The sequence below is a fragment of the Lissotriton helveticus genome, chromosome 9 (genome assembly GCF_964261635.1).
Source record: "Lissotriton helveticus chromosome 9, aLisHel1.1, whole genome shotgun sequence".
Lineage (NCBI taxonomy): Eukaryota > Metazoa > Chordata > Amphibia > Caudata > Salamandridae > Lissotriton > Lissotriton helveticus.
The window spans coordinates 941,281,140-941,302,540 of record NC_136070.1 but is presented as its reverse complement, the minus strand read 5'-3'; the positions used below and the strand labels follow the sequence as shown (position 1 = coordinate 941,302,540).

Sequence of the window (21,401 nt, the reverse complement as noted above, 5' to 3'; positions counted from 1 at the left end):
TCCCATCTGTCCGCTATTAATCACGCTATGTTCTCTCCGGGTCGTAATCCGGCGTTTGAGATGGATAAACTTCAGCTTCCGGGAGGTGACTTTAATAGAGTACTCTATTCTCGCTCCGCTGGGCGCCATCTTGTGGGACCTACTTTGACTGCTTTGACAGTGTGGCGTGCTGCGAATGTGAGCCTGGGCTGGGAGGATCGCTTGACGTTGGCGACGCCTCTTTATGCTTCAGAACGTCTGGGCGGTCTTTGGTCTTCCAAGGGTTTTGACCGTTGGGACTTGATTGGGATCTCTAAAGTGGGGGATGTATATTCTAAGGGTTCTGTGCGCCCGTTTCAGGCCCTCCAGGCTGACTATGGCCTGAGTAGTCGGGAATTCTTTCGTTATTTACAGATCAGGCACGCTCTGGTTTCGGTGTTTGCTCCTGGTGAGATTCCGCCTGACTCTTCCCCACTTGAAGACCGTATCCTTGACGGACATCTTCCTGATAGCACTATCTCCCTGATCTATAAAAAGTTGATCAACAATCGGACTGACTTATTGGCCCGACTTCGGGAACAGTGGATGGGAGATGGGTTGGAACTTGATGATGAGGATTGGCAATCGGCCCTCTCCTCTCCGAAGGAGGTGGCTATACCGGCTCGACTCCGTCTGGTCCAATTGAAGATCCTTCATCGGGTGTACGTGACGGGACCGCGACTGATGGTGATGGGCTTTTCCTCTGATGGACTGTGTAAGCGTGGATGTGGTTTGCGTGCTACTTTCCTGCATATTCTTTGGGAGTGCCCGATGGTGGCTGCTTATTGGGTGGCCGTGCTTGATCTGATGACTGTGGTGACGGGGATATCCTTGCGACCGGAACCTCGTCGCTGTCTTTTGAATGTTTGGGAGCCCACGGACTATTCGGTGGCACAGACTAGATGGGCCACCCTGGGCTATATGATTGCGAAGCGAGATATTGCGCAACTCTGGGGGGCCTCCAGGCCCCCTGCCCTCGCGCAATGGGAGGATAATATGGATTGGTCCATGTTCCGTGAGAAAACTGTTTATGTGGCCAGGGGTAGACCCAGGGCATGGGTGAAGGTGTGGGGTCAATGGAACGAATACCGTGGCGACATTTGTACTCCTCCCCTTGTGGACACTATCGAGATTACCCTATCTCCCTAGGCTAGCGTTCCCGGAATCTTCATATAGGGACTGAGCTGGTGTCACCGGCTCTTCCCCCCCTTCTTCTTCCTGATCTCTGCCCCCCTCCCCCCCCCCCCCCCCGCTCCATGCTCCTTAGTGCTTAGGATATTATTACTGCACCTCCGCTGCTGTCCCCCCCTTGCGTCCCTTGGGCTGACCTTCAGTGATACACTCTCGCCTTTTTGTATGTTTGTTCTTTCATATATATAAAACCTGTTTTGGTCCTGTATTTAATGTGGAGTATTGCATTGTTGATTGACGGTTACCTCTGCGGGCTTATGTGATATGTGTCTACTCCTTTTTAGCGGCTGGCCCGTGTGGTTGTAGGCCCATCCTTGTACGTTTCTGCTTGCTCAAATAAAGGTTTTTAAAAAAAAAAAAAAAAAACAGAGCTTTGGACTATACCATTTCCAGCTGAAAGGCAGTCTTTCTCTCCATCTGTTCCCATACTTGGCGTGTCACGCAGTTTGGTAATTATTTTGCCTTCATGTTACAGAACAGTAAATGTTTCAGCACCCAAGCTAATGTGCTGCATAGCTTAATACATATAAGGTCTCAAAGGAGAGACCTATTGCATTGCAAATGCTTGTTCATTTTGAGGACGGGGACATTTGAACCCGTAACATTTCCTTGTACGTTATTTAATAGTCTTCATATTTTAAACATTTTATTGTTTTTTCTTTCGCGAAACCATGGCTTTTCTGCTGGACATATTTTTTCTTCCTTTTTTCTTGTTAATTTCAATTTATTACACACTCTCATTAAAATATTTGAAAGTACTGTAGCGTAGGTAATTTAAAAGTTTCATAAAATACGTAAAGAATGCATGGTCTGTTTTGACATTTTTTGCTTCAGTCTGGTATGTTGGTTTTGATCCACTTAGGAAAGGTTCCAGGCCATCCTGTCCACTCTTCCAGGGAGCAAATAGATAACGATCACAGCCGTCAAATGGTCTTTGTTAATGACATTGAGGATATTTCCATGAATACCCATCCGTACAGATCCTGTTTGTTGCATGGATTGGAAGCCCAAGTGGCCACTGGGCAGAATGTTGTGAAGGTTTATATATGTTTGCACTCCCATTCAGTGGTCTTGCTGGGGCAAAGCGACATGAACATCACACAGGAACTGTCCAGGCATTGTCTGTCACAGTATGGTTTATTAAATGATAGGGTAACACCTATGTTTCAATGGGTCTGTGATCCTGCTTTGAGAGAAGGAGTTGCTAATCCTTGCACAGGAGGTCTAGGACATGAATTCCTTGATCACAATTAATAAAGGGTTCATGGATGGCAGATGTTTTCATTTTAATAGTTTCCTCTGCTTAGGATGGGCTCCACAGTTTTAAGGCCAAGGTGGTGGAATTAAGTATGGTTGGCACTGTCTGGTGAAAAAAGCGGGTTTGAGGGTAGCAGAACACGTTTTATCAAACATTTACAATTTAATTTGTAAAGAATTACAAGAAACCTTAGCAGTGTGGATCTGGTCATGATGGTATATTTTCTTAAGGAACTCTGTATCTGCTCTTCCTCAGCTCTGAAGAGCTCATTTTTTGGTTGCTGACTGATTGCAGCAGGTTATTCTCTCAGGCAAATCTTACAGCAAGCTTTGGCAGTTTTGGAGCTTCATTTTCAATGTACTGGCTGCAATTCAATCCTGCTCTACTCATCTTGGCTTCCTAATCTGTATACAATGTCGCGGTCCCCTTTGCTCACAAAATTTACCTCTTCTCTCCTACTAATGCAAGTATGTGCTGGGAAGGTGAAATAGCTCAATACCGAAAGTCAGGACTGATCAGGGGAAGCACAGGCCTCTGGCAGTGATCAATTGGAAGTCAAGTTGAAAGTTATGCACAGGTTGTGGATCTCTCTCCCAAACAGAGGAGTGTGCCATAAATTTGACCTGTGCAGCAATTAAGTTGTGATCTGACCAGGACAGCGTGTTTTCTAGGTCATGGGCACCGTCTGTCAGTCATTGTAGAAACAGAGGGGCATATTACCAAGGGTGGCGATAGGCAATTATCGCCGGTTTAGCGGCCGTTTTCGGCCGCTAAGCGGCGATAATTCTATTGCTCTATTAGCAAGCTGTCGCTAACTGATGTTAGTGACAGCTTTTAGGCGATAGCGAGTGGTTTGGGGCCCGCTTTGCATGTCAGCGATATTTATCGCTAATGACATGCAAAATGGGCGTACCCAACCTGTTAGCGACTGAAAGCAGTCACTAACATCGCTATCGCCTATTAGCAAGGCAGGCGTAGCGATGGAAATATTCCCGCTATCGCCAAAAACCAACACCTGCTCAGACCAGTTCTTAGCCTTGTTATCCAATGGGAGGTGGATAACATGGCTAAGAGGATTTCGTCGCTAATGCGTGAATATCGCTGTATTATCAGCGATATTCACGCATTTCGCCGCTATCGCTGGATATTTTAGCACAATGGAGAAAAACGTTGCTAATAAAAAAAATTCTCCGCTAACATATCCAGCGATAAAAAAATCGCCGCTAAGCCTATTTAGTGATAAATATCGCTACTTGTTGGTAATATGCCCCAGAATGTGGAAAAATTGGCTAGGGGCACACACTAGGCAGGGTGGTGCACAGTAGGGATACTCTGGGTGTGATCCCTCAAAATCCATGGGAGGGAAGAATAGTCAATGTTGAAGAAAAGTCTGGACAGGGTGTATCAAGTACTGTTGGGCAACACTGTGGGTAGAGAGACATCATCACTGTGGGGTAAACACCCTGGGGCAGGGTTGTACTGTTCACTGACAGGGGTACACTTCAGGCAGGCTGGTATGGTTGAGGGCACTCACTTATTAGGATGATTCTGCTTTTTAGGCACACTTTTGTAAATGTCACTGTAGGGCACATCAAGAGAAGGCAGTATGACTAAACCAGCATGGGATCTATAAGGGTCAATGTAGGGAAAAAGCCTTTTCTACACTTTATGAAAAAATCGCAAAGCTTGGGGCAAGGACCTGTCAAGCTATATGTTCCATACCTGGCTTACATGATCGATTGAATTGCCATGGCGGGTCGTCCGTCGACGCTGCCATTGGTAAAGGGACCGCTGAGCCTCTAGGCTGATCTGCCTTGTCACTGTAGAGTGTTGAATGTTACCGATGTGGAACAGAGCCCCAAAGACCGTGGTGAGGTAGTACCCACCTGTAAGAGAGAAATGAAATACCCACGGTTACACCTCATTTGCCATCTACAAACTTCCCTAATCCCCCCCACAAAATGCATTGAGTGAAACCTACAAGCAGCTGGTTGTAAGCACAATGTAAAGCTCCACCCTAGATCACATCATATTCCTGTGCAACATTTCACACCTCAGTGTCCTCTGTGGATTTGCTTTCTTACCTTCTCCCTGAAGCTGGGAAGGATCCAGAAGCTCCATCATGTACTCTACATCCAGCCGCAAGAAATTGATGTCACATCCAAGCATCACATAGGTCAGCACAGGCAGGAAATCATCAGCACCGTAGACCTCTGTGTGAAAAAGAAGTGATCTCCAGGTTAGAGAAAAAAGGCTAAGAGCGCTTCATTCTTACAGCATAGAGAACTGAGGATTAGATAAGAGATGCCAATAGGAACCTCGCTTCCTCCAACCACAGATACCCTAATGGCACCAGCCATTACTATAGAGAGAATCCTGATAGAAGGGTTCCCAGATACATCTTTGTTTGTGTTGGACTTCATTACTGCTGACAAAGAGTTGCCTTCTTCAAGCCTATAGAGTATGGAACCAATCCAGAGTGAACAGATATTTAGGGATTATGAACAAAGAGCTTAGACTATCTAATAAACATCTGGTACCACCAATCTTCTAGAAAGAGTGTTGTTGAGGTGCTCAAAACTCCCCAATTAAAACATTTGAAGTAAACAGTCCTACAAAAACACGCTAAATAAAAATCTTGCATGGCCACATCAGACATATTACACTAAAACCAACAAATGAGTGACCTAGGGAAACCCAATTATAGATCCTTCTTAGTTATAGTGGGGAGATCAGTTTCTCTTGTGAGGGAACAGGTAAGAAGACCCAATGTTTATATTCTGAGAGTGAAAGGCAGGAATACTCAATAAAGGGTCCGGAACATGTTTTTAGATATCTGTGCACATTTGTGTTAGGGTGACAGGTGTTGTATCGCTTCTTGTGGAAATTGGGCATATTTTGCTGAGTAAGCGGGTTATTCTGTGTGTGTTTTTGTGTGTGTGAGACTGGGTGCATGAGAGTTCAGGAACTGGAATGGAGTTACCATACCTCTTTTGCAAGCTAACCGATCAGTGAGTCAAAATGTAGTGATTATGTGTCTCTTTCCTATGTCCTATAACAGTGACCAGTGCACTGTGTTCCCCCATGAGACCTGCAACATTGACCAGCATTGGGTTTGTTGTACCGCTTTCCCTTACAGGTGTGATAAGAGATGTTCGTCTTATATTTCAGTCTCTATTACATCGTGTACAAATGATCAGAGTTGATGGTCATATTCGTGGGTCCCCAACGTGTCTCATAAAATTTAACCAGTTTGTAGGGTCTCGTACCTTTTTTCCCCGGCACTCGATTCATGGCCTCATAGATGAGTTTGCAAACTTTGAGCAGCTGGATGACCTTCTCTTTCGGGGAGTAGAGTGAGTGCATCAACTGTAGCATCTGGAGAATTTTTTCCATCACTACCTCGTCGGGCACCCCTGCTGTGACTCCCAGCTGTGGCAGGCTCTGCGCCTTCATCTTCTTCTGGTTCTCCCGAAGCTTCTTCAGGCTTCCATCCTTAGTGTGGAACTCCAGGAGCTGAGAGTAGATAGCACCCTTCAGGGGTTTCAGGAGGCACTTGGCCACAGCTTTCTCAAGGATGCTGTCTGTAGAGGAGAGGTGATGGGTGGTGAGACACAGGTAACACATCAACACAGGAATCTAGTTTTTTATTCTCTCTGTTGAGGCCGGGTAAGGAAGGGCGATCGAAATTTAGGAAACAGTTCTGAAATATTTGACTAAAAATGAGTACAACTGTTTCATACATTATATGTAGATGGTGTGCGTTTTGCCATTTTGTCGTACATTTCGTAGCTTAATCATATTTCCTGCAGCTTAATCATACATTTGCAACTAAGTTAGCAAAATGCAAAAGCAATATTGCCAAAATGTCTAATACTCCTTGAGGGCTTATTCAACAGACCTGGGCTTCTCCGAGACTGCACATTTGCTCCCTAGCAGCCCAGGCAGTTAGGACCAGCTAGTGCTTCATCATCTTAAAGCAATTAAATAACATTGTGTTCTCCACATCAAAAGACTTTCACTTTATTCATCATCTTACAAGGAGTTGGGCTCCAATCACCAGTCTCAGGCATTCTATTGACTGCTTTTTTTCCTGATGTACAGTGGAGTTAAATTCAAAGGGCCACATTGAATAACTTACCTGATAATTAACACACTCAGCTGGGTTCTCCTCTTAAGAAACACTTCTTCAAAATAACAAACTGAAAACAAAATTTAAAAGGGGAGGCCAAAAGAATGTAATTCAGGTTTTTGATCAAAGAGTTCTAGTTTGCTTGTGAGGTTATAGAAAATGCACAGCTAATAGTGATGAAGCAAAGCTTCGCATATTTTGCGGCTTGCCGAAGTCAAGAACCTCGTTTATGTGTAATAAGGTGACAAAACGTATGTTTTACTAACATTTATTTTTGTTTAGGCAAAGTTCCCGAAGCTTGCCTATGTGTATTTCTAATGAATTTAATCCGTGTTCTTTAATATGGCCGCCGCTTGTATTTTAGTTACTGCGCATGCGTCAGCCACACTCACGTGTCCTGACGCGTCTGCAGAAGTGGAGGGAAAGTTATGCGCATGCGTAATTCATAGCTGTGCTTATCATGTGGTACTGCTCGTGCCACTGCTCTTGTGATTGTGTCAATGTAGCTAACATTTAATGCAATAGTTTTATTTCTTGATGATGAGTTAAAAGTACAAACCCTATGATGTATTTTCATAATGACATTATTATGTATTAACTTGTTTTCGCTTACTTTTCATGTACCGCGGGGAATGGGGGTCCAAACTGATTGGGAGCCATATTGACGGTCTCTTCTGCGCATGACCAGGGAGCATTGAAAGGTGGCCACTTTGGACAGTGGAACTCAGCCAGCTGGCAGCCACAGTCAAGATGCGCCTGGGAAAGCCACCTCTGCGCTACGAGAACGGCGAATGTTGCTCCTCATGTGTTACAATGTTAATTTTCACTCGTATTTCTGCACAGTTCTCATGAGAACCCCAAACCTGCTAGGCGGTACCCAAGTATGTTAATGAAGGCTTCAAATCTTGTATTGTGATTGGTGTGTTACCCAAATCCTACCTTAGGACCAATCGAAATTGAGGGATTCTGACACTTTGCAACATTGGGGGGTGGTACACTGTCCCCAAACTGTATATCTACCCTGGGTTCACCTAGTGAACCGTCCGACTTGTCTGGTTTAGCTGACCTGTCACTGACCCAACGCACTCAATAGGTGACTGAAGATACAGAGCGCTGCGAAGCACTCTGTCCGAATTTGACCATAGACTAAGGTTCTACTGAGCCTTAAAGTGCTGGCAAGCACTTAGCTGGGAGTTCGCTGACCCAATCGGGGTCTTGATCGATAGCTGCAGAGCGGGTGGAGCGCAGGCGTTGCTTCCGAACTGTGGGTTCCGGTCCTGTCCTGAAGAGGGTCCTGTCCTGAGGGTTTGCTGTCCTGTCCTGAGGGTCCTGTCCTGATTCCTATTCCGAGGGTATCCTGTCCTGTCCTGGGTGTCCATTCTGCACCTGCTGTCCTTTGAGGGGTATCCTTCCTTGAGGGTTTCCTGTCCTTAACTGACCCGTGGCCAGGGTTTGGTTTCCACACCTTTCTAGGTAAATATTGCTCTGAAAACTCTTTAAATCTTGCACCTTCTAAATTTCTGACTTTTGCTTTAATAAAGTTCATCATTGCATATGTTATATTTTCCATGCCTTTCCGCAACTATTGAAAGTCAATTACATATTTTTCCATAAGTTTGTTCCTATGTCTTCTCACTTGTTAGAAATTATATTTTGCATTGCAGTCTGTAATTTTATGATATGGTCTAGAACTTCATTGCCTAGATTGTTCAAAGGCCCATTCACCTTAAGTGAAGCGTGCTACTCTTTATAGGCCCTCCCATAGTTAATCATGCATAAAATGTCCATGCTTAAACATTTGAGATTTTATAATATTTCCCATCTGCATTTCATATTACATTTGAATGATTACCCCGTCATTATTTCTTTATGCCTATGTGATTTACGTTATCTTGGTTATTGACTGCCTTATTTTACTGTACCTCATGCAAGAAAATATTGAATTTAGATAAACATTTTAAAACTTCCAGTTGTCCGTGGTCATTTAAACAGTATTTGAATGTTATTGGTTGGGTTTGTATTTTGCTGCCTTTCCTTTACAGCTAGCTCCCTGATTCATTGTGGTCATTAGGTACCCGCATCGGTGGATGGTAAGTCGGGTGCACTGAAAAATAATAATAGGGAACACACACACAACTTGGTAGAGCTCGTGAAGTCACCTGATCGATGTATATGGTGATTTGAAAAGTATATGGGCCCTGAAGCCGGAAACGGCGAAAACTATTGGTCGGGTGGCCTCGCGCGCTCTATCAGTTTTCTGGTAGCTAGAGGATGGTTAGGGACTAGTTGAGGGTAAGGCAGGGATTAGTTGGACTAGTTGAGTCGGAAGCTGCTATTATATTGATGCTGCTAGAAGAGCGGCTGTTCTAAGAGACCTGATCATTCTCTTGTGAATACGCTGCTGAAACTCATGATTTTTTGCATTGTTTTTATTCTTGTTCTTATATTGCTATATGTACTAATCCATGCATTTGTAAACCGTATCGTTTCGTGTTGTCCGAACTCCCCGGGGAATTGAAAGGGCAAGTGGTGAATAGAATCCATTGTCCTGAGGTCACAGGTTCGAGGAAAGTTAGGTGCAGGTTAGGATAACCGGGAAGCACTAACTAGGGTTTTCTGAATACATGTGTGAATAAATGACAGTAACGGGGTTCATTGGCAAAATTCCCATAGTGGCGTAACCTAGTAAGGGTCACATCGGAAGAGTAGCAGGTTCCTCGGAGCTAGCGTGAAAGCAGAGGGGTCCGCTGAGAAACCTTAAGCTCGGAATATATCCCGGAAAGAAGTGGATGAGTTTAGGGGAATAACAGGTTCACCGATGCTAGAGTGAAGGGTAGGCGGAAGAGATCTGCCCGCAGCGAGTGAAAAGTAAATAGAAGTAGTTTACTTGCAGTAAAACAATTATTTCTCTGTCTAGACACTTGAGCACTGTGGCGAATGTGTATTTGTTGTAAAAATAACCAAGCACTGAGCACTTTAAAAGAAAGAAAGTTTCCGTTACCTTGTGAAGGGAGGGAGTCAGTCGCGAAGCGCCTCTGACGTCACTCTGTGCCGCGCTGGGATTGGTAGAAGCAGCGGGCGGGTAGCGGAGCGGGAATTGTAAAGGAGGGGTGAGCGCCGGAGCGTGGGAACTGTCTCACGAAGGGGCCGCGCACCCATTGGTGGCGCTTATTTAGTGTCGCGCACCCATTGGTTGCACGAATTTCTGAAGCACGTTCTGATTGGAGGTAGTTTGTAAACAAAGTTTACCGCAGAAGTTGTATGTGGCACTCGCAGACTACAGGAACTCGACCTGATCCAAGGCACCTAGGGTTTGAAAGGGATCAGTGGAAGACTAATAGATACGATATTATGTACGGAACAAAGAGAAAAATGTCCCTTATAAGTAAGGTGAAAAATTATTTTAAAACGGACAAACCGATTAAATCTAGGGAAGGTGTTCTTGTCCCACCACCTAATACTCCTGCCTCATTCATGATGTTTGACCGAGGGTACAATACCTGTGTGTGGTTGGAGAATTGGGTGAAATACACAAAAGATGACGGAGTATTGGCTTTTCCGTTAGATGGTACCTTCAATGGTAGGATCCTATTTAATTTAAGGACTCGGATGAACGAATTGCATCCCAGACCGAGACTAACGCAGTATGAGGCATTAGAGGAATGGGAGATTGAGGCTTTTGAAAGAGAAAGACCCCGAATGGACAAGGGTTTGACCAAGTGGTACCCCAGGCAGAAACAGGAGTCCAGGGATAAAAGGATGAAACAGTGGAGGCAGAGCATGATTGTTGAGGGTCTGTTTCCCATGATGCCGGCATGTCATAACATTGGAGCGGGTGAGAAAAGTACTGAAAAATGTAAGCATTGGGGGGCCCTGGGGGAATCAGATGATGAACTAATAGATGACATCTGTACCAGAAGTCCGCCACCTTACAATGAGGGAACCCGACCTTCCAGTGTAGGAGATGTTCCCCGACGCCACTTCCTAAAGGAAGAAGACAGGTCCCTGGGACTGGGAGGGGGTGGTCAAGTATTGCCCTATCCTGAAAAACCCGAACCGACGGAAACAAGGGATATATATCCCAAAGTGCCCGCGAGCCAGGAAGAAAAATATTCACGTACGAAAATCTTTTTTCCCAGACCCTTGTATGAAAGCGAAGAGAAACCATCGAATTCAGGACTGCCTTTTGTTCAACCTCCATATGGGGAAGAGCGCAGGTCCTTTAATACTGGAACTTTATTCCCGAAACCAAATTATGGGGGAGGACCAAGTGAAACGCATCCTACTGCCCCGAGTTTTACTCCTCCGTTGACCCCACAGATATTACATGACACAACTTTAAGAAGGGTACTAGTGGAAAAGGAACAAGAGGCTCTAGCTAGACAAAGGACAGAAATAATTCAGAAAATTTCCCAGTTAAATACCAGTCCTGAGGCATTGACTATTCCAGTAACTATTGGACCGGTGGTCCCGTTATACGGAAATGGTCAGGGAAATCCGATTACTCCAGTTATGACCCCAGTCATGGCAACCCCGAGACAGGAACCGATCATCATAGATGATCAGTCCAGTGAGTGCGAGTCTGAAGTTGCGTTCTTGGAATTGCCAAACAAACAGACTGGAAAGGGAATACAGCAGAGGCATAACCCTTTTAATACAAAAGAAATTAAATTAGAGACAGCAACAGGTACTAGGAATGTCTCTCTGGTAACTCCGGATGAAATTGAGAGTTGGAGTCGTGAATTAGAGAAGCAGACTCCGCAAACAAAACCTTTAGACCTCTACAAGCTGAGGGTCGAAATAGAAGAATTAATGGCAGGAAATGTGGGGTTGGATCGATTGAATACCTACTCTGAAGAAGAATTGTCGTTCATATGTAAAAGCTTTACAAGGAACACCAGAGTGCTCCACGAAAAACTGACCGAAACAGCAGTTAGTATGGGGGTAGATATCTCAAAATCCAAGCGCTTACAGAAACCGTACAGAGCAGACTTCTCAGACAAAGATATAGAACACCTGAATGTGGCAGGGAAGAAGTTGCAGATTAAAGAATTAATGGGGGTACTGCAGAAATGGGGAGATGTGGAAAGATGGAGAAGCAGGTGGGCGAAAAAGAGAGAAGAGGTTCGCTCCCGACAAGTGACTCCTGAGTTTGCTTTAAGAGAGGTAGAAAAACCTGAGCAGTTATGCCCCATGCGCGAAGTTCCAGGAGGGAAATATGAGCATGTCCCCTGGTCTAGGCAGGATATTGTGTCCTTCACGAACGATTTTCCAAAATTACGAGAGAAACCAGTTGACTGGTACAGGCAGGTGGAAAGGTTCGTGAAGGTACAGAAATGTCTGTGGAAAGACCTGGATGGGTTTTTCGACATTGTGGTTCCAGTAGATTTATGGACCCAGTGTAAAATAAACATAGACTGGCCGAGTGAGGAGTACCCAAGAAATAAAGAAACAGGGGAGCCATCAAAGGATGTCATGCGAAAATATGAGCAGGTAATTCAGCACTTGAAAGAAAAGGTGCCCGCAAAGGAAACTGATTGGACAAAAATAGATAGAACAACACAGGAAAGGGACGAGACAGTGCACTCCTTCTATGAGAGGTTATTGCAGGTATTTAAAACATACAGTGGTATTGATAACATCGACCTGAAGGATATGACGCACTTTATTTACAGGTTTGTAAATGGTTTAAGACCTGAAATTTGTCAGTGGATAAAAGATAATAAAATCTGTTGGCATACTAAGAAAATGGATGAGGTCCTGCGGTACGCTAAGTACTGCGAGGATGAGATGGCAGAAAAGAAAAAGGCCCTCAAGGAAAAGGTGATGTGGGCTCAGGTGAAGCTCGCAGAACAGCAGGAAAAACAATTGAGTAACATGGTTAAAAATACTGAGAACAAAGGTCCTGGGGGAGGGGGTGGAGGAAAGCCCCGGCCCAAATTTAGCAGGGAAGAGGCTATGAAAAAATTTCCCTGCCATCAGTGCGGCGAAATTGGACACTGGCGAAACGAGTGTCCCCAATTAGTAGATATTAATGAAAAAACTCCTGATTTAACTCCACAGACGCAGAAAGAAAGACCAAGAAAGACTCAACCCCAGGTAAAAACAGTTCAGGTGCCTCGAGCACCCAAGCAGGTATACAGGGGAAGACAGGCAGAAGATGAAGAGATAGAGGTTTGGGAAAGCGGGGAGAACAGAAATACAGCAACTTCGCAGTATCTGCTGAATGATACCTTCCTTTGTAATGATCAGGACTGACGGGGCCTGAGAGGGGAGGACGAGGAGTGCGTACTTGGCGCTTCCTTGCCGGTAGACCAGTCTGGACCATATATTGAAGGAAAGGTTGACGGAAATGATGTCACCTTTCTGTTGGACACTGGCGCTACCCGTTCTACTGTAAGAACAGTGGACGTTCCAAACCTACCCCTCTCGGGAGAAAATATCCAAGTAGTGGGTGTATCTAATCAATTGATTAGTACTCCTGTTACCGAACCAATGGAGATTTCAATTGGAAATTTTAAACAGATGCATAGATTTGTCGTCTGTGACACCAGTCCAGTGAATCTACTGGGTCGTGATTTGCTGTGCAAAATGAACTGTACCATCTTTTGCACACCAAAAGGTGTTGAAATACAGACCCCAGATGAAGATGGCATTTATAAATTATTGTTACTTAGACCTGACTCAGAAATTAAAAGATTGACCCTGCAGGACTTGCCCCAAGAACTCCAGGAAGCCGTAAAGCCAGAGGTGTGGGATTTCACTGGAAAAGATGTGGGGTTGATGAAAGATGTGGACCCCATACAGATAGCCATCAAGGACAATGCAGTATATCCTAACACTAGGCCCTACCGAATGAATGCTGAAGTGAAAGCAGGTGTCACTCTAGAAATACAAAAATTATTAGAAGGAGACATCATACAGGAAGTGATGAGCAGCCCATGCAACTCACCGATTATGGGCATCAAAAAGCCTAGTGGCAAGTATAGGGTAGTGCAGGACCTGAGAAAGGTTAACAAAATTGTAGTTCCTTGCTGCCCTATTGTCCCAAACCCTGCAGTGATATTGTACCAGATTCCTTGGGATGCTGAATGGTTCACTGTGATTGATTTATGTCATGCATTTTTTTCGATACCCCTGCACCCCGACAGCAAATTTCTTTTCTCATTTGCCTTCGAAGGTCACGTGTATTGTTGGAACCGGGTCCCTCAAGGGTATACAGAGAGCCCCTCTATCTTTAATCAGATCTTGAAAAAATGTCTAGAGACTTTGACCTTACCTGGGAACTCTGTGTTAGTGCAGTACATAGACGACCTTCTACTGGCGTCTAAAAGTCACAGGGACTGTGTAGTTGACACCATTGCCCTCCTAAATCATCTGTGTGAGAAAGGGCATAAAGTGGCCCCTGACAAACTACAGTTCTGTGCGAAATCAGTAAAATATCTAGGACACCAGATAGAAAAGGGTGTCAGAAAAGTCACATCAGAAAGAGTGAGAATAATTCAAAAGATGCAGTTGCCCCGTACTCAAAAAGATGTCAGAATGTTCCTGGGGGTATTAGGGTACTGCAGGCAGTGGATTCTGGGATTTGCAGCCTTAGCCAGGCCCTTGATAAAAATGACCACGAGAGGATGCAGGCAGTGGATTCTGGGATTTGCAGCCTTAGCCAGGCCCTTGATAAAAATGACCACGAGAGGAATGCCAGATGTTGTAGAGTGGGACGATGAAAGTCTAATGGCTTTCACAAGACTGAAAAACTGTCTGTGTACGGCCCCTGCGTTGGGAATGCCAGATTATTCCAAAGAGTTTGCCCTATTCTGTGACACTCGCGATAATTGCGCATTGTCAGTCCTGACTCAAGAACATGGCACGACCAGAAGGCCTGTGGCCTATTTCTCTGCCACTTTGGACCCAGTAGCTGCTGGGTTACCAGGCTGTCTGAAAGCAGTAGCTGCTACCTGTGCAAGTTTGGAACAGAGTGAGTCCATTGTCATGGGACATCCTGTGACCGTGTATGTTTCACATGGAGTGGTAATTCTATTGACCAGAACTAAAACACAGTATCTCACCCCTAGTCGGCTGACTAAATACGAGAGGATTCTTGTGGGTGCAGCAAATGTAAGCATTGTTAGGTGCGGTATTCTGAACCCTGCCACTTTACTCCCCGACCCCTTGGAAATAGAAGGTGGGGATGATGATGAACATGATTGTATTGACCTGACAGAGTTCAGTACTAAACCACGCCCAGACATAAAAGAAACGCCATTGCCTGAACATGATAAAGAACTATTTGTGGATGGTTCCTGTCTAAGACATGAACTAGGAGGCTTGAGTGCTGCTTACGCAGTAGTCTCTTTCACCAAAATTGAAGAAGCAGGTTACTTATATAACATCAAGTCTGCACAAGTAGCCGAATTGATAGCCATGATAAAGGCTTGCAAAATTGGGAAGGACTTACGCATAACAGTGTATACTGACAGTCAGTACTGTTATGGAGTTGTGCATGACTTTGGCCAATTGTGGCTGCAGAGAGAATTCATGACTTCCTCAGGTACTCCCATTCGGAATGCAAAGGTTGTTCATGACCTTTTAGAGGCCATCCAGTTGCCCAAAGAACTGGCAGTGGTAAAATGTGCTGCTCATAAAAAGAGCATGGACAAAGTATCACTGGGAAACGATTATGCTGATCGAGTGGCCCAATGGTGTGCCAAAGATCGGTATATTGTAAATCCAAAACGAGGGGGGCCAGGAACCAGCTGCCAGCTTCAGGTGTTTGAAGAAGTGCCTACGTGGGATGAAGTGAGAGAGTGGCAGGAATCGGCTCCTTGGCAAGAAAGAGAGAAATGGAAGGAGGATGGGTGTAGACCGAGACGTGTGGATGGTGTGATTTTGGGCCCAACTGGTATGCCTGTGTTACCCCGACACTTGCTTGGCACAATGGCAAGATTAATACATGAAGGATCACACATTGGTAGGGATGCCATGATTCTGGTATTTCAACAGACTTGGTACAGTAAAAAGTTCAGGAAGGTAGCAGAGTCCCTCTGCCAGAGGTGCCTGTCATGTCAACAGATGAACCCAGGCAAGAGGACAATGGTTGAACTGAGCAAGATTGGGAGATCAGGGGGTCCCTTTGTAAGGATACAGATTGATTTCATCACCATGCCCCGTTGTGAAGGGAAACGATATGTCCTTGTCATTGTTTGCGTATTTTCAAAATGGGTGGAAGCTTACCCTACTCCCCAAAGTGACGCACTGACAGTAGCGAAGTGTTTACTAAAAGAACTGATACCTAGATTCGGAATACCATACATTATTGAATCAGATAAAGGTGGTCATTTCCAGAATGAAATACTGGCTGAACTCTGTAAGGCCTTTGGAATAAGGCAGAAACTTCATTGTGCATACCACCCAGAGGCTTCTGGAATAGTGGAACAAGTAAATGGAACTATCAAAAACAGACTAGCAAAGCTGACAGATGCTACTGGCATGACCTGGGTGAAGGCCCTGCCTCTGGTCCTAATGGGACTGAGAAGTGTTCCTGACCGCAAGACAGGCCTAAGTCCCCATGAAATCATTATGGGAAGAGTGATGAGACAAGCATGGGTGCCAGGAAGCAAACTGTTGAGTATTACTGATGATTTAGTGCTTGAATACTGCAGAAGATTGGGTGACCAAGTGCGTTCTATCTCTCGCCAGATTGGAGACGACGGCATCCTCAATCCAACGACTCCTCTCCACAGCTTGGTTCCAGGAGACTGGGTCAAAATAAAGAAGCACACTCGATCTAATTGTCTGGCACCAAGGTGGGGAAAGAAACGCCAAGTAATCCTGGTAACAACAACTGCAGTGAAGGTCGCAGGTGTTCCCCAGTGGATCCACGCTGGACACACTCAGAAGGTATTACCAGACAAAGAATTTGCAGAAGAGGGGCAACCAGCAGAGGACCCTGCAGGAGCCGGTCCAGAAGCAGCTGACAACGAGCAGCCCAGCACCAGTCAGGTTGCAGGAACAGCAGACGTTGGCCCAGGAGTAGTTGACTACGAACTGCCAAGAAACCAGCCTGTGGAAGAGGTCCAGGAAACTGAGCCAGGAGTAGCTGAAGACGAGCTGCCAAGCATATGGCCAGAAGAATGGATACCGATGATTGATCTGACCGAAGATCCTATCAGAACAAGAGAACGACTTAGTGAAGGTAGAGAGTGGACTAGTCAGGAAAAGCAAGGCACAGGCGAAGAACCTCAGCCGCTTGAGATTCACATCAAAACTGAGGAAGGAGAAGGTCAGACAGGGACAGAGCAGGTGTTCGATACACCACCGCTAACACCTGATGCAGATAAGGGTGAGACTAGAAATAGAGTGATAGTTCGAGCAGAAGAAAATCAAGAGATCGAAGTGCTTGAACAGGATCAGAGAGGGTTAAAAGAACGGGTTCAGGAAATAGAAACAGAAACAGAGACAATCGAAAGCCAAAAACAAAATATTCCTGAACAAGGCCAGATTAGCAACCAGGCAGAAGAATTTGATGCTAGCCCTGGAACTAGCCAGATAGGGGAAGTAGGAGAAGAAAGTGGAGAAGAATTACCACAAGATAAAGAGAACAAGAGAATAAGAAAAGAAAGTGAAGTCCAAGTACCGACTAAGAGACTAAAGAAAAGAAACAACCTTGAGCCTAGGTTTGTAAAAAGATTGAGACTAAGGATAAAGACAGTGGAAGAAAAACGTGCAGAAGCAAGAAGAAGTGCTCGGATAGCAGAGCAAGAAGAAGACTCTTCCAAAAGAAGGAGTGAACGAATAAAAAGACAAAACAAAAAGTACAACTCTCCTGAATGGACACTGGTTTTGGAAGAACTTGAAGATCTTGATATAACGGACGTGAGCGACGGAGAACCCGTCCCAGAGTACTCAGCTGAAGAAGAAGTCGAACCACCGTGAAGTTGCACAAAGTAAGCTAATTGTGTAAAGCCAAAAAGAGGGGTTCGAAAGACTCCTTCTGAGCCAAAATGTCTGATTCAACAGTGAATGGTAGACCTAGTTGCAGCCGTTTTAAGACGTGTTGCAAGGTGTGTATATGTAGTGTAGTCGTACTGATAGTTATCTGGATAGGATTAACAATTTTCATTCCCTTTGCTGTAAGTAAAGATACTAACATTGTCCCTACTGAAGTTATAAATACTGACAATGAGGAGCTAACAACCCAGAGTGTAGCACGACATGAAAGAGCTTTGAGACAAACAAAACAGAACTTAGAAGCATCAGATGAGGGAGGACTACATTATCATGGAGTTAAGAACAAGACACACTTAAATGTTTTCGCAAACTTATTAATACACTATGTAGAGACTATGGAAATTGAAGATTGCTATGTCTGCATGAAGCTACCTACTTCTGTGGCTGAAGGCGTGACATACCATCACCTGCCATTGACATATGGAATCTCCTGTAGCATTTTAGCTAGTTTATTTTACAAAAGGGGACCGTTACAGTATTATTATTCTAACAATGACGTGATCTTTTCTGAACTTCCTATACGTGGGAACTTGAATCCTGTACATACCAAAACTGACACCATAAGATATATGGGAGACTACTTTCTGACTATAGGTAACATTGACATAGCAGACGCACACAGAGATAACTTGACTTGTTCTTTGCGTGAGCAGGAAAAGATGTTCCTGAACATGGCAGAGAAAAGGAGAATTAAAATTCAAAAAAAGGCTAATGACGAAAGTCAGAAAAAGCCAAAGTGGGCAGAGAACATGGAAGGCACCTCATCTGGTGGAGCGGGTCCTGCTCTGTTGCTGGATTTTGAAAAGAAAGGCAAGCTATGTCTTCACCGCGAGAAGACTAGCTATTATAATAATGTTTTCATTGGTTCCAGTGAATGCGAACATAATTACAAGGTAATTGGAGGTTGGGGTTTCAAAAATGGGTCAGAGCCTGTGTTTCCTGGAATTTATTATATTTGTGGGGACAAGGCTTATTTCAAATTGCCGGATCACTGGTATGGAAGCTGCTACTTTGGCATTGTCTTCCCGAAAATATACCATGTGAATGGAAAAGCTGGAAGCAATGAAGATACTAATGGCTTAGTGCGTAGTAAAAGAGAAAGTATAGGTGAAATTATGGGTAGTATTTTCAGTGCACTGATACCTGGAGTGGGAGTGGTTCTGAACACTCACAGAATTTGCAAATTGTCTACTATAGTAGATGTGCTGTCTACTGAAACAGCTCATGGATTTCTGCTGGTCAATACCGAAATGGTTGCGATCAGATCAATGGTTTTACAGAATCGACTTGCTCTTGACACCTTATTAGCGAAAGAGGGCGGAGTCTGCCGGATGTTGAAGGCGCAACATTGTTGCACTTATATTCCGGATAAAAGTGTACAGATCAAAAGATATGTGAAAAACATTACTAATTTGGCAAAGGAACTCAAACCACTCGAGGTTGATAGTGCCTGGAAGAGACTGGTAGATGGTCTCTCAAATGTAGGTCATTGGCTTGCTAGCATAGGTAAAAGCTTATTATTCAAAATTCTGATGCCAATTGGTATTATAGGTCTTATTATACTTTCCATTTTCTTATGCTGTAAATGCCGCAAGCGCACCAAAAAGCACGAGGTAAATGCAAGAGGAGTGAAACGAAGTGTGGATGAGATTGAATTAGAGGAAGTGAATGATCAGATATACAAAAAGGTGAAGACTTCTCACCCTGCTAAAACTGAGAGAGAAAAGTTAGAACGGTTGCTGGAAGAAATAGAACTTTATAAAGTATGAAAGAAAGTTGGCATCTGGTTCCATTATAATTTGTGATGATAGTAAATATCATCAAAGAGGGGATTGATGAAGCAAAGCTTCGCATATTTTGCGGCTTGCCGAAGTCAAGAACCTCGTTTATGTGTAATAAGGTAACAAAACGTATGTTTTACTAACATTTATTTTTGTTTAGGCAAAGTTCCCGAAGCTTGCCTATGTGTATTTCTAATGAATTTAATCCGTGTTCTTTAATATGGCCGCCGCTTGTATTTTAGTTACTGCGCATGCGTCAGCCACACTCACGTGTCCTGACGCGTCTGCAGAAGTGGAGGGAAAGTTATGCGCATGCGTAATTCATAGCTGTGCTTATCATGTGGTACTGCTCGTGCCACTGCTCTTGTGATTGTGTCAATGTAGCTAACATTTAATGCAATAGTTTTATTTCTTGATGATGAGTTAAAAGTACAAACCCTATGATGTATTTTCATAATGACATTATTATGTATTAACTTGTTTTCGCTTACTTTTCATGTACCGCGGGGAATGGGGGTCCAAACTGATTGGGAGCCATATTGACGGTCTCTTCTGCGCATGACCAGGGAGCATTGAAAGGTGGCCACTTTGGACAGTGGAACTCAGCCAGCTGGCAGCCACAGTCAAGATGCGCCTGGGAAAGCCACCTCTGCGCTACGAGAACGGCGAATGTTGCTCCTCATGTGTTACAATGTTAATTTTCACTCGTATTTCTGCACAGTTCTCATGAGAACCCCAAACCTGCTAGGCGGTACCCAAGTATGTTAATGAAGGCTTCAAATCTTGTATTGTGATTGGTGTGTTACCCAAATCCTACCTTAGGACCAATCGAAATTGAGGGATTCTGACACTTTGCAACATTGGGGGGTGGTACACTGTCCCCAAACTGTATATCTACCCTGGGTTCACCTAGTGAACCGTCCGACTTGTCTGGTTTAGCTGACCTGTCACTGACCCAACGCACTCAATAGGTGACTGAAGATACAGAGCGCTGCGAAGCACTCTGTCCGAATTTGACCATAGACTAAGGTTCTACTGAGCCTTAAAGTGCTGGCAAGCACTTAGCTGGGAGTTCGCTGACCCAATCGGGGTCTTGATCGATAGCTGCAGAGCGGGTGGAGCGCAGGCGTTGCTTCCGAACTGTGGGTTCCGGTCCTGTCCTGAAGAGGGTCCTGTCCTGAGGGTTTGCTGTCCTGTCCTGAGGGTCCTGTCCTGATTCCTATTCCGAGGGTATCCTGTCCTGTCCTGGGTGTCCATTCTGCACCTGCTGTCCTTTGAGGGGTATCCTTCCTTGAGGGTTTCCTGTCCTTAACTGACCCGTGGCCAGGGTTTGGTTTCCACACCTTTCTAGGTAAATATTGCTCTGAAAACTCTTTAAATCTTGCACCTTCTAAATTTCTGACTTTTGCTTTAATAAAGTTCATCATTGCATATGTTATATTTTCCATGCCTTTCCGCAACTATTGAAAGTCAATTACATATTTTTCCATAAGTTTGTTCCTATGTCTTCTCACTTGTTAGAAATTATATTTTGCATTGCAGTCTGTAATTTTATGATATGGTCTAGAACTTCATTGCCTAGATTGTTCAAAGGCCCATTCACCTTAAGTGAAGCGTGCTACTCTTTATAGGCCCTCCCATAGTTAATCATGCATAAAATGTCCATGCTTAAACATTTCTGAGATTTTATAATATTTCCCATCTGCATTTCATATTACATTTGAATGATTACCCCGTCATTATTTCTTTATGCCTATGTGATTTACGTTATCTTGGTTATTGACTGCCTTATTTTACTGTACCTCATGCAAGAAAATATTGAATTTAGATAAACATTTTAAAACTTCCAGTTGTCCGTGGTCATTTAAACAGTATTTGAATGTTATTGGTTGGGTTTGTATTTTGCTGCCTTTCCTTTACAGCTAGCTCCCTGATTCATTGTGGTCATTAGGTACCCGCATCGGTGGATGGTAAGTCGGGTGCACTGAAAAATAATAATAGGGAACACACA

At 44.3% G+C, this 21,401-nt stretch overlaps 1 protein-coding gene across 4 annotated transcripts in view; it reads right to left on the bottom strand.

Annotated features, from left to right (window-relative positions):
- Window positions 1-21,401, bottom strand: part of RINL (Ras and Rab interactor like) — a 387,388-nt gene that overhangs the window by 9,222 nt on the left and 356,765 nt on the right. For 3 of the 4 annotated variants that reach the window (XM_078661180.1, XM_078661181.1, XM_078661183.1), the window contains 3 exons: window positions 5,737-6,051; window positions 4,552-4,680; window positions 4,190-4,353 (listed from right to left, as the gene is read on the bottom strand). In XM_078661180.1, coding sequence (XP_078517306.1) covers window positions 4,190-4,353; window positions 4,552-4,680; window positions 5,737-6,051 — 608 coding nt within the window. The remainder of the gene's footprint in view (window positions 1-4,189; window positions 4,354-4,551; window positions 4,681-5,736; window positions 6,052-21,401) is intronic. The other variant, XM_078661182.1, reaches the window with a different exon arrangement.